Below are 18,832 nucleotides of genomic sequence, written 5' to 3' on the forward strand. Positions count from 1 at the left end.
CCAGAGTTTTTGACACTAGCTCATCCACACCCGAGATTGCATTGCAAGAGAAAAATAAGCTTTGTTCCATGCTGTAAAGCAACGCAATAAACATAAGAGCTGTGTACAATTAGTGGTAACGTTATCGTCACTGACTGAATGTGTCATCTTATGCAAACCAAAACAACCTTAAAATAAACGTAATATTGCTCTTTGGACTTACTTTGTAATCTGGGCCTTGTGTTGGCAACTTTGTGAGGGGGGACGCTGCGGAGACGCTTCAGAAATATGCCGAATATCCATTTTATATATATATCACAAACCGCATAAACGTTTCTCGAGCAAATTGATCAATAGAGACAACCTGCGGCTTCCTGATAGCCGGCGCCACAGGCAGTGATTAGTCACACAGACACGCACCTTAATGCAGCGCAAAAATTATTGATAATTGCTTGTGCTTGTACAACACATGAAATGTTGCCACTTTAAAATTACACCAAATGTATTTAGGAAGACGTTAAGGCATGTAAACAACAACAAAAACAACTAATTTACAGGTGCGTAAACGCCACTCAGAGGTGCGTAAACGCTATTTCCAAAATTGGTGGGTAAAAGGCGTTTATGTGCGTTTAGCCACCACTACAGCCCTGGATATGACTGGCCAAAACCCAAGACTATCCCCTACCCTATTTCTGATTGGCTTAAGTAGGCCTACTGGTGTGCTTAGAGTGAAAGCACCTCTCTGATCTCGGGAAGTGTCAGACCACGCAAACGCAAACCAGATTTTTTTTTTTTTCGCAGACACATTGATACGCCGGAATTCCGGCGTGGCGCCGGAACGCTATCAGCCCTGCATAAGGCATAAAAAAGAAGAAGCAAATGAATGACGACCATTAGGGCGAGGCTGCACATTTCCATCTTTCTCAAATGCTGCCTGAGTTTGTTGTTGCTGGCACCCATTTCAACCATTAGTTGAAATGGGTGCAGCGCCACCTATCATACCTGGGCATGACATGCTTCGGCCAATGAATCAATTTACTCACCGCTAGTAATGGGTCGTTCGTGACCGAATCAGTTCGAATGAACGACTCTTTAACAAGAAAGAACCGACCTGATTCCCCGTTTCAGTTCGTCTCGTTCGTTCTCCGAGACTCGACTCTCAGACGCGACTCCGAGACCCACCCACTAGTCGCTGAGTTGCTGACTTGCGAGTCGCTGTTCGTTCGCTGAATGTGTTAGTGGTGAAAGGAACTTAGTTAATGTTGTATTGTTGTGTTGATTGATGATCATTTGCACCATTGCATGACCGTGATTCGTTTGAGAATGAGAACGAGGGAGGAGCTGAGTCTGACGACTCAGCTGAGAACGTGCATTCGTGATTCGTTTGAATGAGAACAAGGGAGGAGCTGAGTCTAAACGACTCAGCTGAGAACCGATTCACCGCTACCGGAAACGCGACTGAACGAACAAACAAACAAATGATTGGAACTATTCTTCTTGGCGAACTGACCGACACAAACTGATTCAAGCAAACGAATCATGAAATCCATCACTACTCACCGCCAAGTATAACCAACAATTGCAGTTGTCCAATTGCGGAGCATAGTCAAAATATGGCTTTAATCGGATTAAGCTGTGCATGTAAACATACTGACTGATAAAACATCCAGAGGAGCTTACTTTAGACATTTAAGGACAAGACATTTTACTTCCTTACTTAGGAAGTAAAGTCGGCTCTGTCCTTTCCTGTAGAGTGCATCTGTATTGGCTGACCAGTCCAGTTTATTGTCTAAGTGTATTCCCAGGTATTTGTATGTGGTGAACACCTCCACATTGTCCCCTTCAATGGAGACTGGCTGCAAAGGTGGCTTAGTCCTTAGTCCTGTGGTTCCTGTTCTCCACCTCCTGCCCATCCCTAATACACCCCACAATTGCAGTGTCGTCTGAGAACTTTTGCATGTGGCATGACTCAGGGGTCCTCCGCTGCAAGTCGGGACGAACAACGGCCCTTAACTGTGGTATAATGGGAACATTCCACAGCCTGTCATGATCTATTGCTTAATTATATAATAAATATAACAATTCATGAATAACTAATATGAATATCACTAATAATATTTAATTTAGATTGAATCATAAAATAGCAGCAATAATACAAATACAATTTTATCATCACAAATCATCTCTGATGTATTTATAGGTATAGGAAAGCATAAAAGAGGTCAGTAGCTCCCTTGCACTGACTGCTGATGTGTGGACCAGCCATGCCACAGAGGCATACCTTGGCGTATCCTGCCATTTCATTGATGAACATTGGCAAATGAAGACTGGGAACCTTGCTACCATGCCTCTGGAGGAGAGGCATACTGGTGCAAACATCATGACCTGGATGGAGGAGGTGATAGAAAAATGTGACATTCCGCCTACCAAAATAAAAGCGATAGTTCATGACAATGAGTCCAATATGGTGGCAGCAATGCGAATGCTAGAAGAACGTCATGGTTGGGCCTCTGTGTGCTGCGCTGGGCACACGCTCCAGCTCATAGTTAATGGTGCCCTCAAAGAGCTGAGAATCAGCAAAGTCGTGCTGCAAGAAACTTAGTGTTCCAGGGAAAAGATCAGCACTGGATAACCTCCTACAATCTGACACAGACAGTCTGAGTGAGCCTGAAGATGAAGAAGAAACCCAAAAGGACCAAAAGATCCAAATGGTGAGAAATTAAGTTAAGATTGTTAGATTTCAGCTTATTTCTAAACTGTTCGTATAGTCTCTGCTTTGTGTATATTCCCAATTGTAGTAGTAATTCTTGAAGTGTAAATCAAGGAAGCTTGACAGGTTGGATCAGAGGGTTGAATAGATGGTTTATTCCAGGATGTAATACAGCAAGATATAGACTTAGGTTGAATAATCTAGTGTGTGTAGGTGGTGAGGAGCAGACGTGCTCCTTGGCTGTCGATCCCTCTTCTCGCCGAACCGAAGGTTTGGGGCGAGTATTATAATAAGAAAATGTAAATAACAAAAGAGCAGAAGCAGTCTCCCCCTTGATAAGGTATATGGCCCTGGCTATGCCCCAGACGACCTGGTTGGTTCGTCCTTGTTGGGACATAACAAATGGAGGAATGTTGGAAATAACACCTGGTATCAGTAGGAGAGGCACTGGCCTGTTCATAGACTTAAGAAATGTGAAGACAGAGAGACACTAAAATACACAAATATTCTACAAGATGTACTTCACAGAGACAGCATTATCCAAAAAAGAACACCCTCTCAGATGGTGGAGAGAAAATGAGAGGCGTTTTCCCACACTCTGTGCATTCCTGCAACATCCACACCAGCAGAGCGCATATTCTCTGCAGCGGAGAATATCTGCTCTCAGAAGAGAGCAAGCCTCACACGAGACCATGTGGAGATGCTGACTTTCCTTAGTTTGAATAAACAGTTTGACATGTAGAGCCCTAGTTAGATGGTCTAAAACGCAGACGTCAAGGCTCAAAGTCAAAGTAGCTTTGTGGGCGGTTCTATGGCGCTGTTGCTATTATGACGGCGAGATAAATGAGCTTTGCGCCCGACGCAAATCTAAAATGGGTTGGTCTGAAACCTGTAGGTGTGTTTTGGGTGTAACGTGCAATACACCAATGAGAGTGCCATCTCCTATCCCCTTTAAGAGCCAGCGCATTTGACTTGACGAGTTGATATTTTGACAGCGCGTTTGCATTCTCCGCTGAGACAGATGCATGACCACATGAATTTCAAACTTTAAATGGCTCAGTTTATGGCCAAATAATAGGCCTAATTCACACATGGAATAGCGTTTTCTTCAGAAACACTGAGTCATCATGTAAATTGCGGCAAAGACAACATGCAGATGTGGTCCTGTGGCCGCAACTGAGTCTATTTAATGATATGCGGCAATACATTACAGGCATGCAAACTAGTCACCTTTCTGCGAAATTGGCCGTTTTGCGCCGGGTGCAAACTAGCAACGACACATGCGTAGGTGTAGAAAGTCAATTGTGCCGGGCGCAAGATAGGGCCCGTAGCCTCATATAGTTGCAACTTGCTGTTAACAAAATGCACTTTGTTGTATTGCTGCTTCTTTGCCTGTTACAAAAAAAATAGACTTATTTTTTCAATTTCGTTTTTATAATAGCACTTTGTTTCTATTTGGTTTAAAAAAAAAATGGATACTACTGGGACTACAGTACCTGAAACATAATCCTTTCCTGCCGTGTGCACCATATTTACATTGTATCTTGCTGTCATCTTCAACCGCTCCCTTGAAGTTATTCAAGGCCAAGGCGATGCTTACTAGTCGTAAATATAACTACAATTCAACCACATTCCTCCTATTCTCTAACTCATAATACCAGTTCATATTTCAGATACCACCTCTGAACTCCCCTTCAAAATAGCTCCTACCAGCTCAGATAAATGGAAGATAAAGGTCAGATATGCTACATGGTTTTACAACATCAAGCCCTTTAAATGTTTGGCTTTCATTTCAAAGTCAGAGCTTCCCTTTATTAAAAAAAAAATTTGAAAAGTCAGTGAATAGACAAACTTCTAAAATCCAATTTCCTTTGAATATGTGACAAATAGGTGAGGAATCAATAATTCAATTTATACTGAAATTACCCATTATGTACCACAAAAAAAAAAATAGGATTTCTAATAACTTGTGATTTAAAGCACATTATGTTGCCTATGTGTATGACATTTCTACATAAGCAAAATGTGACTTGACTTGTAGTAGTATCCAATCAGTATACAATCATTAAGTAAATGCACCATCAGATATATAAAGTGTGTCAGCAATCTCTCTCTACCCAATAGAGTGAGAGTGTGGGTATGTGGGTGTGTATGCCTGTGTGAGCGGGTGTGTGCCTGTGCGTGTGAGTGCCCTTGTGTGTGAGGTTTCACTTCCCATCCAAATTGAAAGTCCCAGTCAAGCCCTTTGCCCATGTGATCAGGCACAGGGCCTATTGATCAGGATGATAGCCCTAGTCGATCCGAAGTGGTTTTGTTGATTTTAATTTGAAGACTGTCATTTATATATTTGGATGTTGTATATCCCTTGGGTCATGATCGCGAGCGCGGGCACTATAGGTGGCCGTGGCTGTGACCGTAACGTGAGGTGGCTGTGACCATGGTTGTGACTGTGAACGTGGCTGTGGCCGTGGCTGTGACCGTGGCGTGAGGTGGCCGTGAGGTGGCTGGGACCGTGGCCGTTGCGTGGCCGTGACCGTGGGTGTGATGGTCACAGCCAGTGAGCCACGCCTGTGATACTTTCTATAACACCAATTGGAGATACTCTGTCTCAGGCATGTGCCGTCCATATGGGCAGGTGGGGCAGCGAACTACTTGCAAAGGCATGCTCCCAAAAAAATAGTTCCTCAGTAAATACTGAAAGTAGTAGTGTAGTGGAAGAAATACATAGACAGGAGGAGACTGTAAGATGTACTAAGGCAGTTTCACTGGCAAAACAAGGGCAGTGGGTGAACTGGGAGGGAGTGGAGAAGAAGAAGATAAAATGGAGAGCATGGAGGTTAACAGGATCAAATTTACGATAGGTGCTACGTATGATGTGCTCCCATCTCCCCAGAACTTAAATCAGTGGTTTGGTGATAAAAAACAGTCATCAGTTTCAAGTTTGCACGCCTTTATTTCCTTGTAGCATATCATCTACTATCCTTTTGCTTTTATTTATGAGAAGCACATTGTATTGCCACTGTATGGAAGGCTACACTTGCCCTTATCTAGAGCTGGTTTACTAGTACACAACGTTTAAAACTGAGCAAAGTCGATGCCAACAGACGGTTATAACGTCAATCAATAGTAAAGTATGTGATATGATGGTTGATTCTTTTATATTGAGTAAAACGTTCATGTCCCGCCATGTACATGCATGTCACTAGTAAACCATACGTGACCAACTGGGCAACTCTGTTATCAAAATCTGGCCCCAGTTGCCGAACGTAAGTAGAATAAGAGCATAAGAGCGTCATGAGGTGTCGTTCACGAGAACTTTTCGACGTCGCAGAATTGTTTTCCCCATAATTCCCAGCGGTGTGAACGCACCATAAGGCCTATTGAAATCGGCGCGCAGGGGTTCGTGGCTAGATCTGCTAGGGGACCGCCTTCCATTCCGACATACCCCCACTCCGACATTGACGTCTAACTTCCATTGTTTTCAAACGTCCCACCACTCCGACAATTTCTCCTTCCATTGTCAGAGTGGCGGTACTTTACTTTTTTTCAAACGTCCCTGCATTCCGACATGAGGTCATTAATATAAATGTCATTACTATTATTATTGTACTTTAATTAATTAATATGATTATTTCTTATTTTCATGCGCTGTAGTGTCCTTACACTGACATTCGTCATTGGGGATAGTCACCGACCCTCATTCGCTGTGGATCTTTGGCCCAAGACATGGGAATTTCAGTTATTTTTAGGGAGCCAGATCATTAGGATCAGCTCACCAACAAGAGCCGGTCTTTCGGCTCCCAAACGGCTCTTCATATTACCTTTATTACTTATACCTTTTATAATTCAGCCAAATGTAGCCCGTTTTGACTTATGTTTGTATGTGTAGGCCTATATATCACTTAAATTATTCAATACATCTTATTAGTATCCAAAGTAAAAATGTCATTTTCTAATATCAATAAATTGCTGTAGCCGATTGTTTTCATTGCATGTGAGCGCAATGCGCATCCCTTGCTTAAATGATCTGGTCAGTGACAGTCAGTCACTGCACACACGCATAGCATGCATGGAGAACCCGTAGCGCAGATCTTCATATCATTCTGCCTCTGCAAACTTTATATTAAAAAAAAGAAAAGAAAAAAGAATGGCTCATGGCCGGGAGCCAACGTATTCTTTATTTCGCTGACCACATGTTTTTTATCGAAAGCCTCGTAAGGAAAGTTCCTCTGCTGCTTTCTCGTAGATTGCATCATCTTTCCCCGTCTTTGTTAAATGTGACTGCATCACCTTCTCTCCCATGATGGTCAGCAGCTCACGGATTTCACCTTCTCTCTAGTTGGAACTACTCATGTTGATGTCGCTGCGTTGTCTCTGTTGTAGAGACAACGCAACAAAAAGGGCGGGTATAAGACGGGCCTATTTGGCAGTGTAAAAATGACTTATAACACCAGTTGGAGATACTGTCTATAACACCAGTTGGAGATACTGTCTATAACACCATTTTGCTACATTTAAAATGATAAACTGACATCGTTTTTTATTATATAATGTGTATATGTGTTCAATCTTCGCATAAAGACCTTCATCAATCATTTTAAACACATGCATTGGGGATGTTTTTCTAATGGGATGAGTAAAGAATAGGAAATTAATTATACTCAATTCTGCATATTATAACATTTTACTGAAATATGTCTCCAATGAAATCTTCATTTCATAGAGGTTTTGAGCTCTGGTTGTCAGTTTCTTTTCACAGACTTTGCTGCTTGCAAGCCCAGTGTCTTTTCCAGGAACAAGGGATATCGTTCCAGGTTTTTGATTCTGGTAACAACTCTGCGCAGTCTTCATTTCCCGCATTGTTGGGTTCACCAGGATTCCATAAACTGTTTGGAGAAAAGCAAAGACTCTTAATTATATCCTTCATAACTTGGCTTCTGCCCCCAAAAAACTCCCCAACAAACTCCACAACTACAAGGGCAAGAGGTTAATTTACTTGTCACCTAAAGTGGGCACACAAACCTCTGTTGAATATATATATATATATATATATACATATATATCAGTTGCAGCTGTGTCTTTCAAAGAGGGGAAGCTCATTTCCGGCCTACATCATATAAATAGTCAATTTATGTATATGTAAATTCTGCTCTCTGTTCCTTTTCAAGGAAATGCTCTGTGACCCTAGCTGTATTTTCCAGTGACTTGACCAGTGTCCTCTCAATGGCCAGCAGAGCTAGGCTGCTTAAACGGCCATGGCCCATTGTGTTATGGGTGTAGGAATTGAGCCGCTTTAAACAGGAGAAGCTCCTTTCTACACCTGCAGATGTAGCTCCAATTGTTGCCACTAATGAGAACAGTTTGTAAAGCTGAAGCATTGCACTGTCCAACTCCATGTCTTTAAGGAACACCAAGAAATCACACAGCTTTCCCCTGCCACCCTGCAAGTCCTGATTTGAATACAGAACTTGAAGTTCAGACCTCAGGTTCCCTGAATCAAAGTGAAGGCCAACTACCAAAACGATATTAAACTTGAACAAGGAAATGTGGGAATTATGTTAAACTGAAACAAGGAATTGAGTGTATGAAATGTCAATGAAAATTGTCTAGCAATTTCACCAAGCAAATATCAAGAAACTGGTTGCAGTTTGTCTTTCAACTCACTTGCAAAATCTGCAATGGGACTGAGGACTAAAGAGAGCTCCTGCAACGTTTTATAGTTCAAAATCGCTGTCACTCAAACGGCAACTCAGTCTTTCGCAAACCCTCCAATCATCACGCAGAAGCCCAGCGTCCAGGCCAGCCTACTCCTCCATTCACCCCCAGAGATGCTGAGCGTCCGTGGGAGGGACATAATCGCAGCATTATCCAATGACCGTTGACTTTCGACGCATTAAAAAAAGCTATGGGAATGTATGAGAAGGAAATCGAGTCAGTCGACCTGCGATAAGCAGCTGATTCTGAACAAACTCGTCAATGAAATGTCTTAGAGAAATCGCCACTATTTGACCATTTAATTTTGGAAATTTTAGAGTCTTAGAGAAATCGCCACTGATATATATATATATTCAGCAGGCAGCCCCGGCGTCGGCCTGGGCAACAATCCTTTTCTCCTCCATGTCGCGGTTCCCAATTCCTTCTCAACCAACCCGACGCAGACAACCTCGGGCAACAATCCCCTTCTCCTCCATTTCGCGGTTCAGTCTGTACTTATTATTGACGTGGAAGTGGAAGAACCAGAGGCGTCTTGAGAACCCGACGCAGTCGTTTGAGATTCATAATATCATCCGGAGGCACAAACAGCTTTTGACCATGATAATATATATTATATTATATAGATATCTAAATATAATATGATATTATTTAGATATAGAGCTCCAGGACTCCCGCCGGAGCACCCGGAGTGTTCAGTGTTCCACTGTAAACACTAGTGCATGGTACCGTGGCCGCAAGCTGCTCAGGGCCACACCCCCACCCTCCACCTTGACCCGCCTCTAAAAACAGCACGTTTGTGGAGCGCTCATTTTGGGACTTTAACTCTGCACCAAGGCTGAATTTCTTGAACGTCTTCAAGTACTGTATTAGGGGCCCGCTAATACCTATATTAAAGCATCCATAAAATAGCATGCCATGGGACCTTTAATGCAGGAAAAACTGTTTCTTACCTCAGTGTCATGGGTGATCCATCTACCCACTTCCATTTCGATTCGGTTTCCGTATCATGCAGACCAATCCAGACGGCACAACAGAAATTGTTGATGAAATTCTGGAAGAAAGGAGGTTCTTTACAAAGACAACAGTCATAACTAAACACCCAAGGTCCAGTGCTGATTGGTCTGCAAAATGGGTTCAGATCCTCTTGTAAAATGTTAAATATATTTTTACTCTGTTTATTGACATAAATAATCCAATTTCATGTCACACCATATTTATCTGTCTGTAATAAATGTATTATTAAATATGCAGTCTGTAGTATTTAGAAGTTTCTGGCTGTGAGGTTGCAGATTGCAACTAACTGAATCCCCTTCCCAATTTCGTCCGACGTAGGAGAAGCTATGCCCTGTAAGGAGCCATAATGCTAAATTACACTTAATTCTACAACCCTTGCAGGTTTAAGTTTATTCTAAATAAAATTATATTTTAAGAGTTTATTTAGTGCACAACTTGTCACACAGTTACTCCCTTCCTCACTCCTTCCTTCCTTCCTTCCATCCTGACCTGTTCCTCCTTGCTGTGGATGATGACCAGATCAGCACCTTTGTCCATGCAGTCCTGCCGGCTGTCCATCCAAGTTTTCTTTTCAGCAGAGAGAAAGTAGCATGTGCCACCATGAGGATGCCATCCCGACGAACATCCTGACAGCGAACACACAGTGAGTAGGGAATTATTTCTAATTTACTGATGAAATACAATGCTGAAAATTCTGATGAGTCACCATAAGTTCCAATGTTTAAAATGGTGTAAACATTCACTATATATACATTTACTTGCATCAACTTCCATTTGAATAATTTAAGTTATTATTATTTCACTAGCAAAACCTCCTAACAATAACCTAATAACCTCTAATTACATCCATGAGTTGCATAACATTACTTGGAATCTCAAGCAGTTACTTATATTAGCTATCTATGGCAATTGTGTATTCTGTTTTATAATATTGTTTAAATTCTAAATGCCAGGTTTAAGTTAAAGTAAAATCCTGTATTTTGGGTGCCGTGTGGTCTTTTTGCTAACAGACCACATTCATACTATTATTAAAAAAACATAAATTGGTTGGAGTTAGCCTTGCTTTCTGTTGAATGTTTTTAACTCTGTATAGTGAGAATAAAAAGTTGTAGACAAAATATGGACAGCAAGTTAGTTCTTACCATAACTGCCTTCCTTACCCCCGTTACTCAACATTTGGAGCTCTTTCAGCTGGTCTCTCTCCAGGGTCACGTTTTTGTTAATGGTCTGCAACTGGTACATTTCCTCAGTTAGGTTTTTGTTACTGGTTTGAAGGAGGTCCCTCTCTTGAGTCAGGTTATTGTTAATGGTCTGCAACTGGTACATTTCCTCAGTTAGGTTTTTGTTACTGGTTTGAAGGAGGTCTCTCTCTTGAGTCAGGTTATTGTTAATGGTTTGTAACTGGTACATTTCCTCAGTCAGGTTTTTGTTACTGGTTCCGAGGAGGTCTCTCTCTTGAGTCAGGTCATTGTTAGTGGTCTTTAACTGGTACCCTTCCTTAGTCAGGTATTTGTTACTTGTCAGTAGACGGTCTCTTTCTTGAGTTAGGTATTTGGTGCCGGTCTGTAACTGGTCTCTTTCTTGAATCAGTTGGCTGTTACTTGTCTTTAACTTGTCTCTCTCCTCAGTCAGGTTTTTGTAACTCGTTTGAAGCTGGTCTTGCTCTTGGATCAGGTTGGTGTAAGTGATTCTTAGCTGGTCTCTCTCCTTCGTCATATTTTTATTGCTCGTCTGTTCACGTCTCAAATCAGTCAGGTTGCATCTGGTCCCTAGCTGGACTTGCTCTTCAATCAGGTTACGGCTAGGGGTTGATTGGTCCACTGCCACCTGGTTATCTGCAACACAGGACATGAGTCATACGTAAAGCATAGAGCCCGACCGATATGGGATTTTTAAGGCCGATACCGATACAAATATTTGGTGATTTAAAAATCTGATATTTCGATATATCGGCCGATATACATATTTAAATAAGAAATTCCAGAAACGTGTAACAAAACATTTAGATTTCCCTAACATTAGTTATATGTAGTTATTTAAGAGTCCTCGCATCTGTATTATTATTAAACAAGACAAAGGTCACTCCTAATGTTTTTTTGTGTGTGTAATAGTTAGTCCCTATTGAGCTACCTGATTACAATGTCAACTTGCTTATCCCTTTACCTGCACTCTTTTAATTATATCCATCAAGCTTACAACAAACAATTTTCAATCATCATTTGCTGCCTGCCTTCTAAAATCTACTACTTAGTGATGCATTAAATCCATTATGTGACTCGTTAATGCTGCGGCTGAACGACGCAAACGCACACTCGCGTCGAGTGTGCGGTCGTGTCGTTCAGCCGTGTCACATGCAACACGTATGTATGTCCGCAGGGGCGGAGTGGCCGTTGGGACGATCGGGAGTTTTCCCGGTCGGCCGGTCGGCCACCGAGGTCAGGTGGACCAGCCCACGTTTAATATGAGCTGCCGCGAGACGTGTGTAAGCCGGGCCTATGCGTTATACATCATTATTCTACTTAAGCGCTCGTCCGCGACCGTAACAGCGCTCGTCCGCGACCCCCCCCCGTTAACAATCGCGATCGCTACGGCACTGGTGGTGGGCTGGGCTGGGCCGGTCAGAATTCTCCAGGTGGCTTTTAGTACCCCACTCCGCCCCTGTATGTCCACACACTCGCGTCGTTCATTCGCAGCGAGTTACATAATGGATGCGACTCGTATGTATGTCCGCACACTCGATTTCACACACGTGTAAAAGAGCTATAATTTAGCAATGGATAACGTCATATGCTGCTGCAAATGATTGTAAAACAGTTTTTCAAGTGTGCGTTCGTGTCCACACACTCGCGTCGTTCATTCGCGATTTTACACACGTGTAAAAGAGCTATAATTAAGCAATGGATAACGTCATGAATTTTATCATGCTTATAAACAGTTTAGAGAACTGATGAGGATGTTATTTCAATTGTTATTCAAACAATGTATGTCTTATGAACACACTTCACAGATGAATGATGTCATGGATAACTCGTTCGCTCTGCCCGACTGGCTTGTGGCTGGTTGCGGCGTTAGAGTGCCCTCTGGTGGACAAACTATGCAGCAGTGTTTCGTCTGTTTTTTTAAATATTCATTTATTGGCCATTATAAATGCCGATACCGATAGTTTGGAAAATGCCTAATATCGGCCTAATATCGGTCGGGCTCTAAAGCATATGATCCAGTCTTTTTCTTTGCTTCATAAAGACAACATCATAGCCTCATAGTAAAGATAACTTTCTACTCACGGTGGCTGGCTAGGATTATGATCCCAGTCAGAAGTAGAGTACATAACAAGCCAAGACAGACTGAAGCAGCTCTGAAGGGTCTCTCTCTTAACCACATGACTGCAAAATAAAGATAGGAACATTTAGTCTTCAACTTATACGTCAAATCAACACGGACATACAGAAGATATCACTGTAGTCATGCATTTATTAGTCATTATATTAAATGGGTGCAAGCTCTTTTTTACCAGACCGGTGACTTGCTTTCCCTGGATTGTATGTCTTTAAGCTGTCATCAAATTCGAAGCCCATCATTGTAAAGCTCTGTGAAAAGAGATCAATTGAGAGATCAATCATTAAATTGACTGTCGTTAAATTGATTTAACATCGTTAAAATGACTGTGTTATCACACATCGTTATCACACATACACATTGATTTACTTACGTCATATAGCATTTGAAAATGCTTTCACACCTCACAAAGTACACCTTTGATCAATGAAAACTTCTAAAAGTGGGTCCCAGGTATGCCTCCTCCCCCCTTTTTAACCTATTTTTTGGTTTAAATAGTTTTACTGGTCACAGTTAATTTGTTCTGTCATTGCAACAATATACAGGATTGCTGCAGATATGTTTTGGAATTGCCCACATTCAATAATTCAACCTGCTTTTGAAAAGGGGTTTCAGAAATGTAATACAAAAATAGATTAACTAACCTGTGTTAATTCCAGAGTTCAAAATAGTGAACAGCAGTGATCCACTAAGACTTGCATAGAAGTGAAGTGAGCACAGAAGAAATGATGCCAATAAATGATGAGCAATTACAAATCCTTCTGGAAAGGGAAGTGAAAGGATATTTGGATCATGTTAAGAATTTCCTCATTCCTCATCGGGGATGTTTTATAAATAAATACTAGAGCCCGACCAATATATCTTTTGGCCTATATTATCGACCGATATTGACTTATCACAGATTTATCCCTATTGGTGTATATGTTTGCCTATATGTGCCGATATGAAAGAAATAGTAGTGTCACTAGTTTGTCCAGCAGAGCGCGCTCCCGTTTCCATGGTTTACATCCTCTGACCACGCTATGCAGCACGCGCAGCATGTACGTATTCAGAGTCAGCAACTTCACAATTCATAGTCTAGCGTTGGCTTAAGGACTCAGAGTCAAGTGGGGTCTTAAAGACTCTTAGTCAAGTGGTGTCTTAAAGACTAGTAGTCAAGCAGCTGTTAGTCAAGTAACTAGTAGTCAAGCAACTTCACGACTCGTAGTCAAGCGGTAAAGACTCGTAGTCAAGCGGTGTCTTAAAGACTGGCAGTCAAGGGGTGTCTTACTCAAAGTCAAGCGGTGTCTTAAGGACACTTTAAGTAACTTCATGGTAAATTGCTAACTAGTTTGTGAAATCCATACTGCAAAGTTAATAAACAATGACCACCGCATTTTCCCTTTTACATACAAAGTAAACGTCCCTGGCTAACGCCATGTCCCTCATGCTTGCCATGTTATCCAGCTGTAGTTTCTCAGTAGGCACAGTCAGTATTAACACTCTTTTATTGATTAAGTAGTGCGGTAGCTTCCAAACAAGCTACATTTTCCAGGAATTTCTGAAGCTGTGGTCTGAATGGGACTTATTGGGTAATATACTACTCCTTTATCAAAAGAGCTACCTCCTAATAATAACAGGCTGCTTATTGGGTAATATACTGCTCCTTTATCTAAAGATCTACCTCCTAATAATAACAGGCTGCTTATTGGGTAATATACTACTCCTTTATCAAAAGATCTACCGATTAATAACAGGCTGCTTATTGGGTTATATACTCCGATATCAAAAGATCTACCTACTAATAATAACAAGCTGCTAATTAGGTAATATACGTCTCCTTTATCAAGAGCTCTACCTACTTATAATAACTTATTGGGTTATATACTCCAAATACAATAGTGCAATTTCAATGAAGCGTTGCACATTGGGCAAACCACCTTTTTAGTTTCATGATCAAAGCAATGTGTCTTCATTGGAACTTAAGTGGGTTTCTGATGAGAGCGCTCACACCGGCACTGCCATACATCCTGTTATAACTTCCAGCACTGCTCAAAACCATCTATTACCACTCATTATATTAAACACAGAGCAAGACCTAAAGTCACCACATACAGTATATTATATGTACATTACAAGATATATATATATATATATATATATATATATATATATATATATATACCTCTTTCTGCCTTGGGTGCAGACGCATGAGTGGGCCTGTTGCTCAGTGGGTGACTTAGTAGAAAATATCGATTTTTTTTCAAGTTTTTCTGGGTTTGTTCTGGTTTTTTTCGAGTTTCCCCGAGTTTTTTTGAGTTTTTCTGGGTTTTTTCAGAGTTGTTTAGAGTTTTTCTGGAGTTTTTTCGAACTTTTCGTTTTTGGTACACAGTTGTTATTCTTAATGTTCTCACTTGTTGTGTGTGTGTGTCTCTGTGTCTGTTCTAGTGCTACCACTATAGAACCACAAATAAACAACCAAACAAGTGACACAGAAATACACTAAAATGTACAATTACATGGGCAAAGCCATACATTGAATCATGACATTTCTCGTACTCAAGCCTTCAATACCTTTCATTACACCATGCTGCATGAATAGGCAAGAAGTCGACAGCAAAGTCCTGGCCACAAATTGGACATGATTGCTAAAAGGGTCATAAATAAGTGTATTATTGAACAAAAGTAATGTTGTCAATGTAATGCTCATGTGTATTTTAATCAATTTGTATTATTTTACTGAATTGCATTATTATGTATGAAACTAAAACATCAGTGGAAGCTTACCATGGCAATAACGTCATCAGTTACATCTTCGGCGGCGGTGGCGGCATCGGCGGCGGTGGCGGCATCGGCGGCGGCGGCGTCATCGGTGGTGGCGTAGGCAGCATCGGCGGCGGCGGCGTCATCGGCAGCGGCGTAGGCAGCATCGTCATCGGTGGTGTCATCGTCCACAAGGTCGGGCTCATCTTTCTGAAATAATACAAAACACAAAAGTAAAAGCACTTTGTACCATAGTGTAACGCAGCATAAGTGTAACATGTCAAACATGTAACGCACCAAAAGTGAATTAGGATTTAATTTTGCTGCTGATAGTATTTTCAAAAAAAAAAAAAAAAAAAAAAAGACTTACATTGCAGAATTTAATATGGTGTGAAAGGAGCGGAAGGGCAATCTCACTCCCACATGCCATGCAGGGGTGCTTTGGCATCTTCAGGAATTCCACAGCAGTATGGGGCAATGGTGTCAGATCCAGGCTCTCCTGGAGTGGTACTATATATAAAACGTACTTTCCACTGTTGGATGATGTTTTCAGGATTTTCCCCGTGTGGGGTAGGGGTGTAATTTTTCTTTGGCCACTGCCACCTTAACAAAATAGAATATCGTTTTGTAACTTAGTACTTTGTAAGGGGTATAAAAGAGCATTACTGGTGACAGAATTAAACAAAAAACAACGTTAAAAATTAGCTTCACATAAAATAGTCAAGGCAGCTAATGATGAATTTGTGGCGGTACAACTGAATGTTAAAGAAGAAAAAAAAATTACTTGTCGGCAACAACCGTAACCTTAAGCTAGGCGTATGCTCATCAGATAACTTGCATTCACACAAAGTTCGAAAATGTATGTGAGGTAATCCCAGAGCATACATTCCGCGATATAACCTTAACAAGAAGATGAAACTTTACAGAATATGTCTTTAAAAATGTATTTGTTTTGTAGTTTCCAAAAAACACATGTCACCAGACACATTAAACTTCAAACATTCAGTTACACTTCACTTGAAGATACCAATATAAGGGTGCCATGATACTGTCTTAACTATGACATGACATCGTTCATGAACATCAAATACACTTTATTAATACTTATGACTGTTGGATCACAAAAAACAAATAACACTTAATGAGAACAGTCATAATACTAATGAAGTGTATTTGATGTTCATGACAATGTCATGCCATGTGCTTTCACTTTAAATAAAGTTCAAATGTGAAACCCAAAGGACTTCTTGCCAAGCGATATGAAAGATGTGAATCAGAAGCATTGTGAATCAGAATCCTTGCCACTGAAAGTAGTACATAAAGGGATATATATATTAGAATGTAGAAAGATTGGAAATGTCCACTTGTATGGAGTACCTCGTCACTAGAGTTGAGTATGCAGTCTGTCTACCATACTGTCCCTGGCATTGTGATCAAGTGTGATGTTTGGTACACTTGAAACTCAGGTTCAATGCTGGGTGGGGTGACCACTCATCAATGGAGCCATCTACTAGTATTAGAGGAGCCAGTATAGTAGAAGAGCCCTATAATAAGCAGTAGGTAATTACATAGTAATTAAATGATCATCTCACCTGCAGCCTTTTTAAAAAGCCACCCTCCACTTAGTCCCCTCATTTTGGGGTATTCCTCCTGGAGAGCTCTGTTTATCTATAGAAGTTGGTCATGTAGACATTGTAAAGACACTCAAAAAATATTTTTTTCCATTCACAGTGTTATGAAATCACACCAAAGATAGGATACAATGGTATGGAATCTAGATAGATAGATAGATAGATAGATGGATAGACCAATAAAAACATCAATGATAATAGTTACTAAAAGCTTACATCTTCATGGTTGGCATTCTCACTGATGTCTACTGTCCTCCTGCCAAGACCTGCCTGTAGGAGGACGACTTCATCCTTGGGTGTATGCTCTTTGTTGCCTTCCAATAGGCAAACTTGCAGCTCCACATATTTGACAGATAATGGTGGCGGTTGAGCTGTTTTACGCTTCCTTTTCCCGCCGCAACCAAAGGCGGCTGGGAAATTTCTGAAATAAACCATGGACAGATATTTGGCAGATATTTTAATATAACATTTTACAAGAACTCAGACTACTTTAAGAAAGAACCAACAGAGCAGGCTTGATATAGTCTCTATTAGGGATGTCACGAGAACCAATACTTCGGTACCAAGTCGATACCAAAATTCTAAAAACGTGACTGGACGGTACACGTTTTTCTTAGTACCGTAGGTACCGAGGATGCAATTCCTCCGGACGTCACGTGGGCAGCATATACACCTACACAGGACCATGGAAGATGGCAACTGCAGCTGCAGCGAGTGCGACGGCTAGCAAGAGTCGTGTCTGGAAGTACTTTGCGTTTGGAACGCTGTGCCGCACGACTGTTTCAGACGTGACCCGTTTCAATGTTGCGCTTCTAAACACGCATGGTACGACTGCGTTTGGCATCACTTACTTGATGTTGTTTTGATTGAAGATCGGCAGGTTGTAGTGGGTGCGGCGGTGAATGTGTGCGTGCGTGTGTGTGTGTGTGTTGCGAGCGTATGCAATTTCAAAGTAACAAACCAACTCAAAGCCGATGCATGCATCCAAAACTATTCGTTCAAAACCAAATAAACAAACCAAAAACGGCGTTGCTTATTCGCTTCAAATACTTTTTCTTTTCAAAACTTGGTAATTAATACGCCGCGGTACCGAGTGGTTAAAAACAATGTTGGCGTCTCCTGAAGCTGCCTTGCGCACCTGCGTTATATTACTTAATATTAGGTTGGAAGTTATGTTTTAAACCCCGCCATGCACGCAAGTGTAAACGCGAGCCGCATAGCTGCATGACTGCCTGCTTTCAGCACGTATTTTTTTTAATTTTTATTATTACTTGTACGCTACATGCCACTGTTCTTTTTTTGTAATTGTAACCCAAGTGATTTTAGTTATTTTATTTTAGTACTGTGTTTTACGATGCCCCTTGAACGCATCACAAGCACATGCACGGGGAGAGCCGATGACACAGAGTATAGGCTAAGGTGTTGCGAGACAGCTGTTTTTTCGTAGTTTAAGGATTTAGATAAGATAGTATTGGAAGCTACAGGTGGTTCGGGAGGAATCCTGTGGGGAGAGCTCTGGGTGTTTTTTTTCAAAAGAATATTTAAAGTCTGTGTTGCAGGCTGGTTTTTTTTCTTTTTTTTTGTACGAGAGACAACTGCTTCAACTCGACTGCTTCCACCGCCATCGCTGTTCCTGGATGCCATCGTCTCCCGTCGGACATCGGTTGCGTGGACATTGTGCTCAAATCCAGGAGGTGGTAGGAAC

The 18,832-nt window shown here is 41.3% G+C and overlaps 2 protein-coding genes and 1 long non-coding RNA gene across 4 annotated transcripts in view; 1 reads left to right on the forward strand and 2 right to left on the reverse strand.

The window, feature by feature from the left end:
* LOC311340775 overlaps nt 1-15,579 on the forward strand; it is a 35,117-nt gene extending 19,538 nt beyond the window's left edge. The window contains exons 2-3 of the long non-coding RNA XR_014633280.1: nt 9,938-10,061; nt 15,541-15,579. This is a non-coding gene — a long non-coding RNA (uncharacterized lncRNA). The remainder of the gene's footprint in view (nt 1-9,937; nt 10,062-15,540) is intronic.
* On the reverse strand, nt 7,329-13,439 carry LOC311340774 (uncharacterized protein). Of its 2 annotated transcripts, none has more exons than XM_084465655.1 (7): nt 13,399-13,439; nt 12,930-13,005; nt 12,703-12,801; nt 10,579-11,253; nt 9,908-10,044; nt 9,355-9,455; nt 7,329-7,575 (listed from the first exon to the last, which is right to left on the reverse strand). In XM_084465655.1, the coding sequence occupies exons 2-7, from the start codon at nt 12,994-12,996 to the stop codon at nt 7,443-7,445; spliced, it is 1,212 nt and encodes a 403-aa protein (XP_084321781.1). In that variant the 5' UTR covers nt 12,997-13,005; nt 13,399-13,439; the 3' UTR covers nt 7,329-7,442. The 2 variants fall into 2 exon arrangements, with proteins under 2 accessions (XP_084321781.1, XP_084321780.1); XM_084465654.1 differs by lacking the exon at nt 13,399-13,439 and adding an exon at nt 13,128-13,143.
* A 10-nt stretch (nt 15,580-15,589) lies between the features above and the next one.
* LOC311341138 (uncharacterized protein) lies at nt 15,590-17,562 on the reverse strand (the record flags this gene model as incomplete). The annotated part of the gene is made up of 4 exons (XM_084466034.1): nt 15,590-15,706; nt 15,867-16,099; nt 17,089-17,164; nt 17,344-17,562. Coding segments are annotated over 4 exons (645 nt in total), but the record flags the coding sequence as incomplete, so codon positions are not given.
* Between the last annotated feature and the right edge of the window lie 1,270 nt (nt 17,563-18,832).

Source organism: Micromesistius poutassou (genome assembly GCF_964030765.1).
Source record: "Micromesistius poutassou genome assembly, chromosome: 3".
In the NCBI taxonomy this organism is placed as follows: Eukaryota; Metazoa; Chordata; class Actinopteri; order Gadiformes; family Gadidae; genus Micromesistius; species Micromesistius poutassou.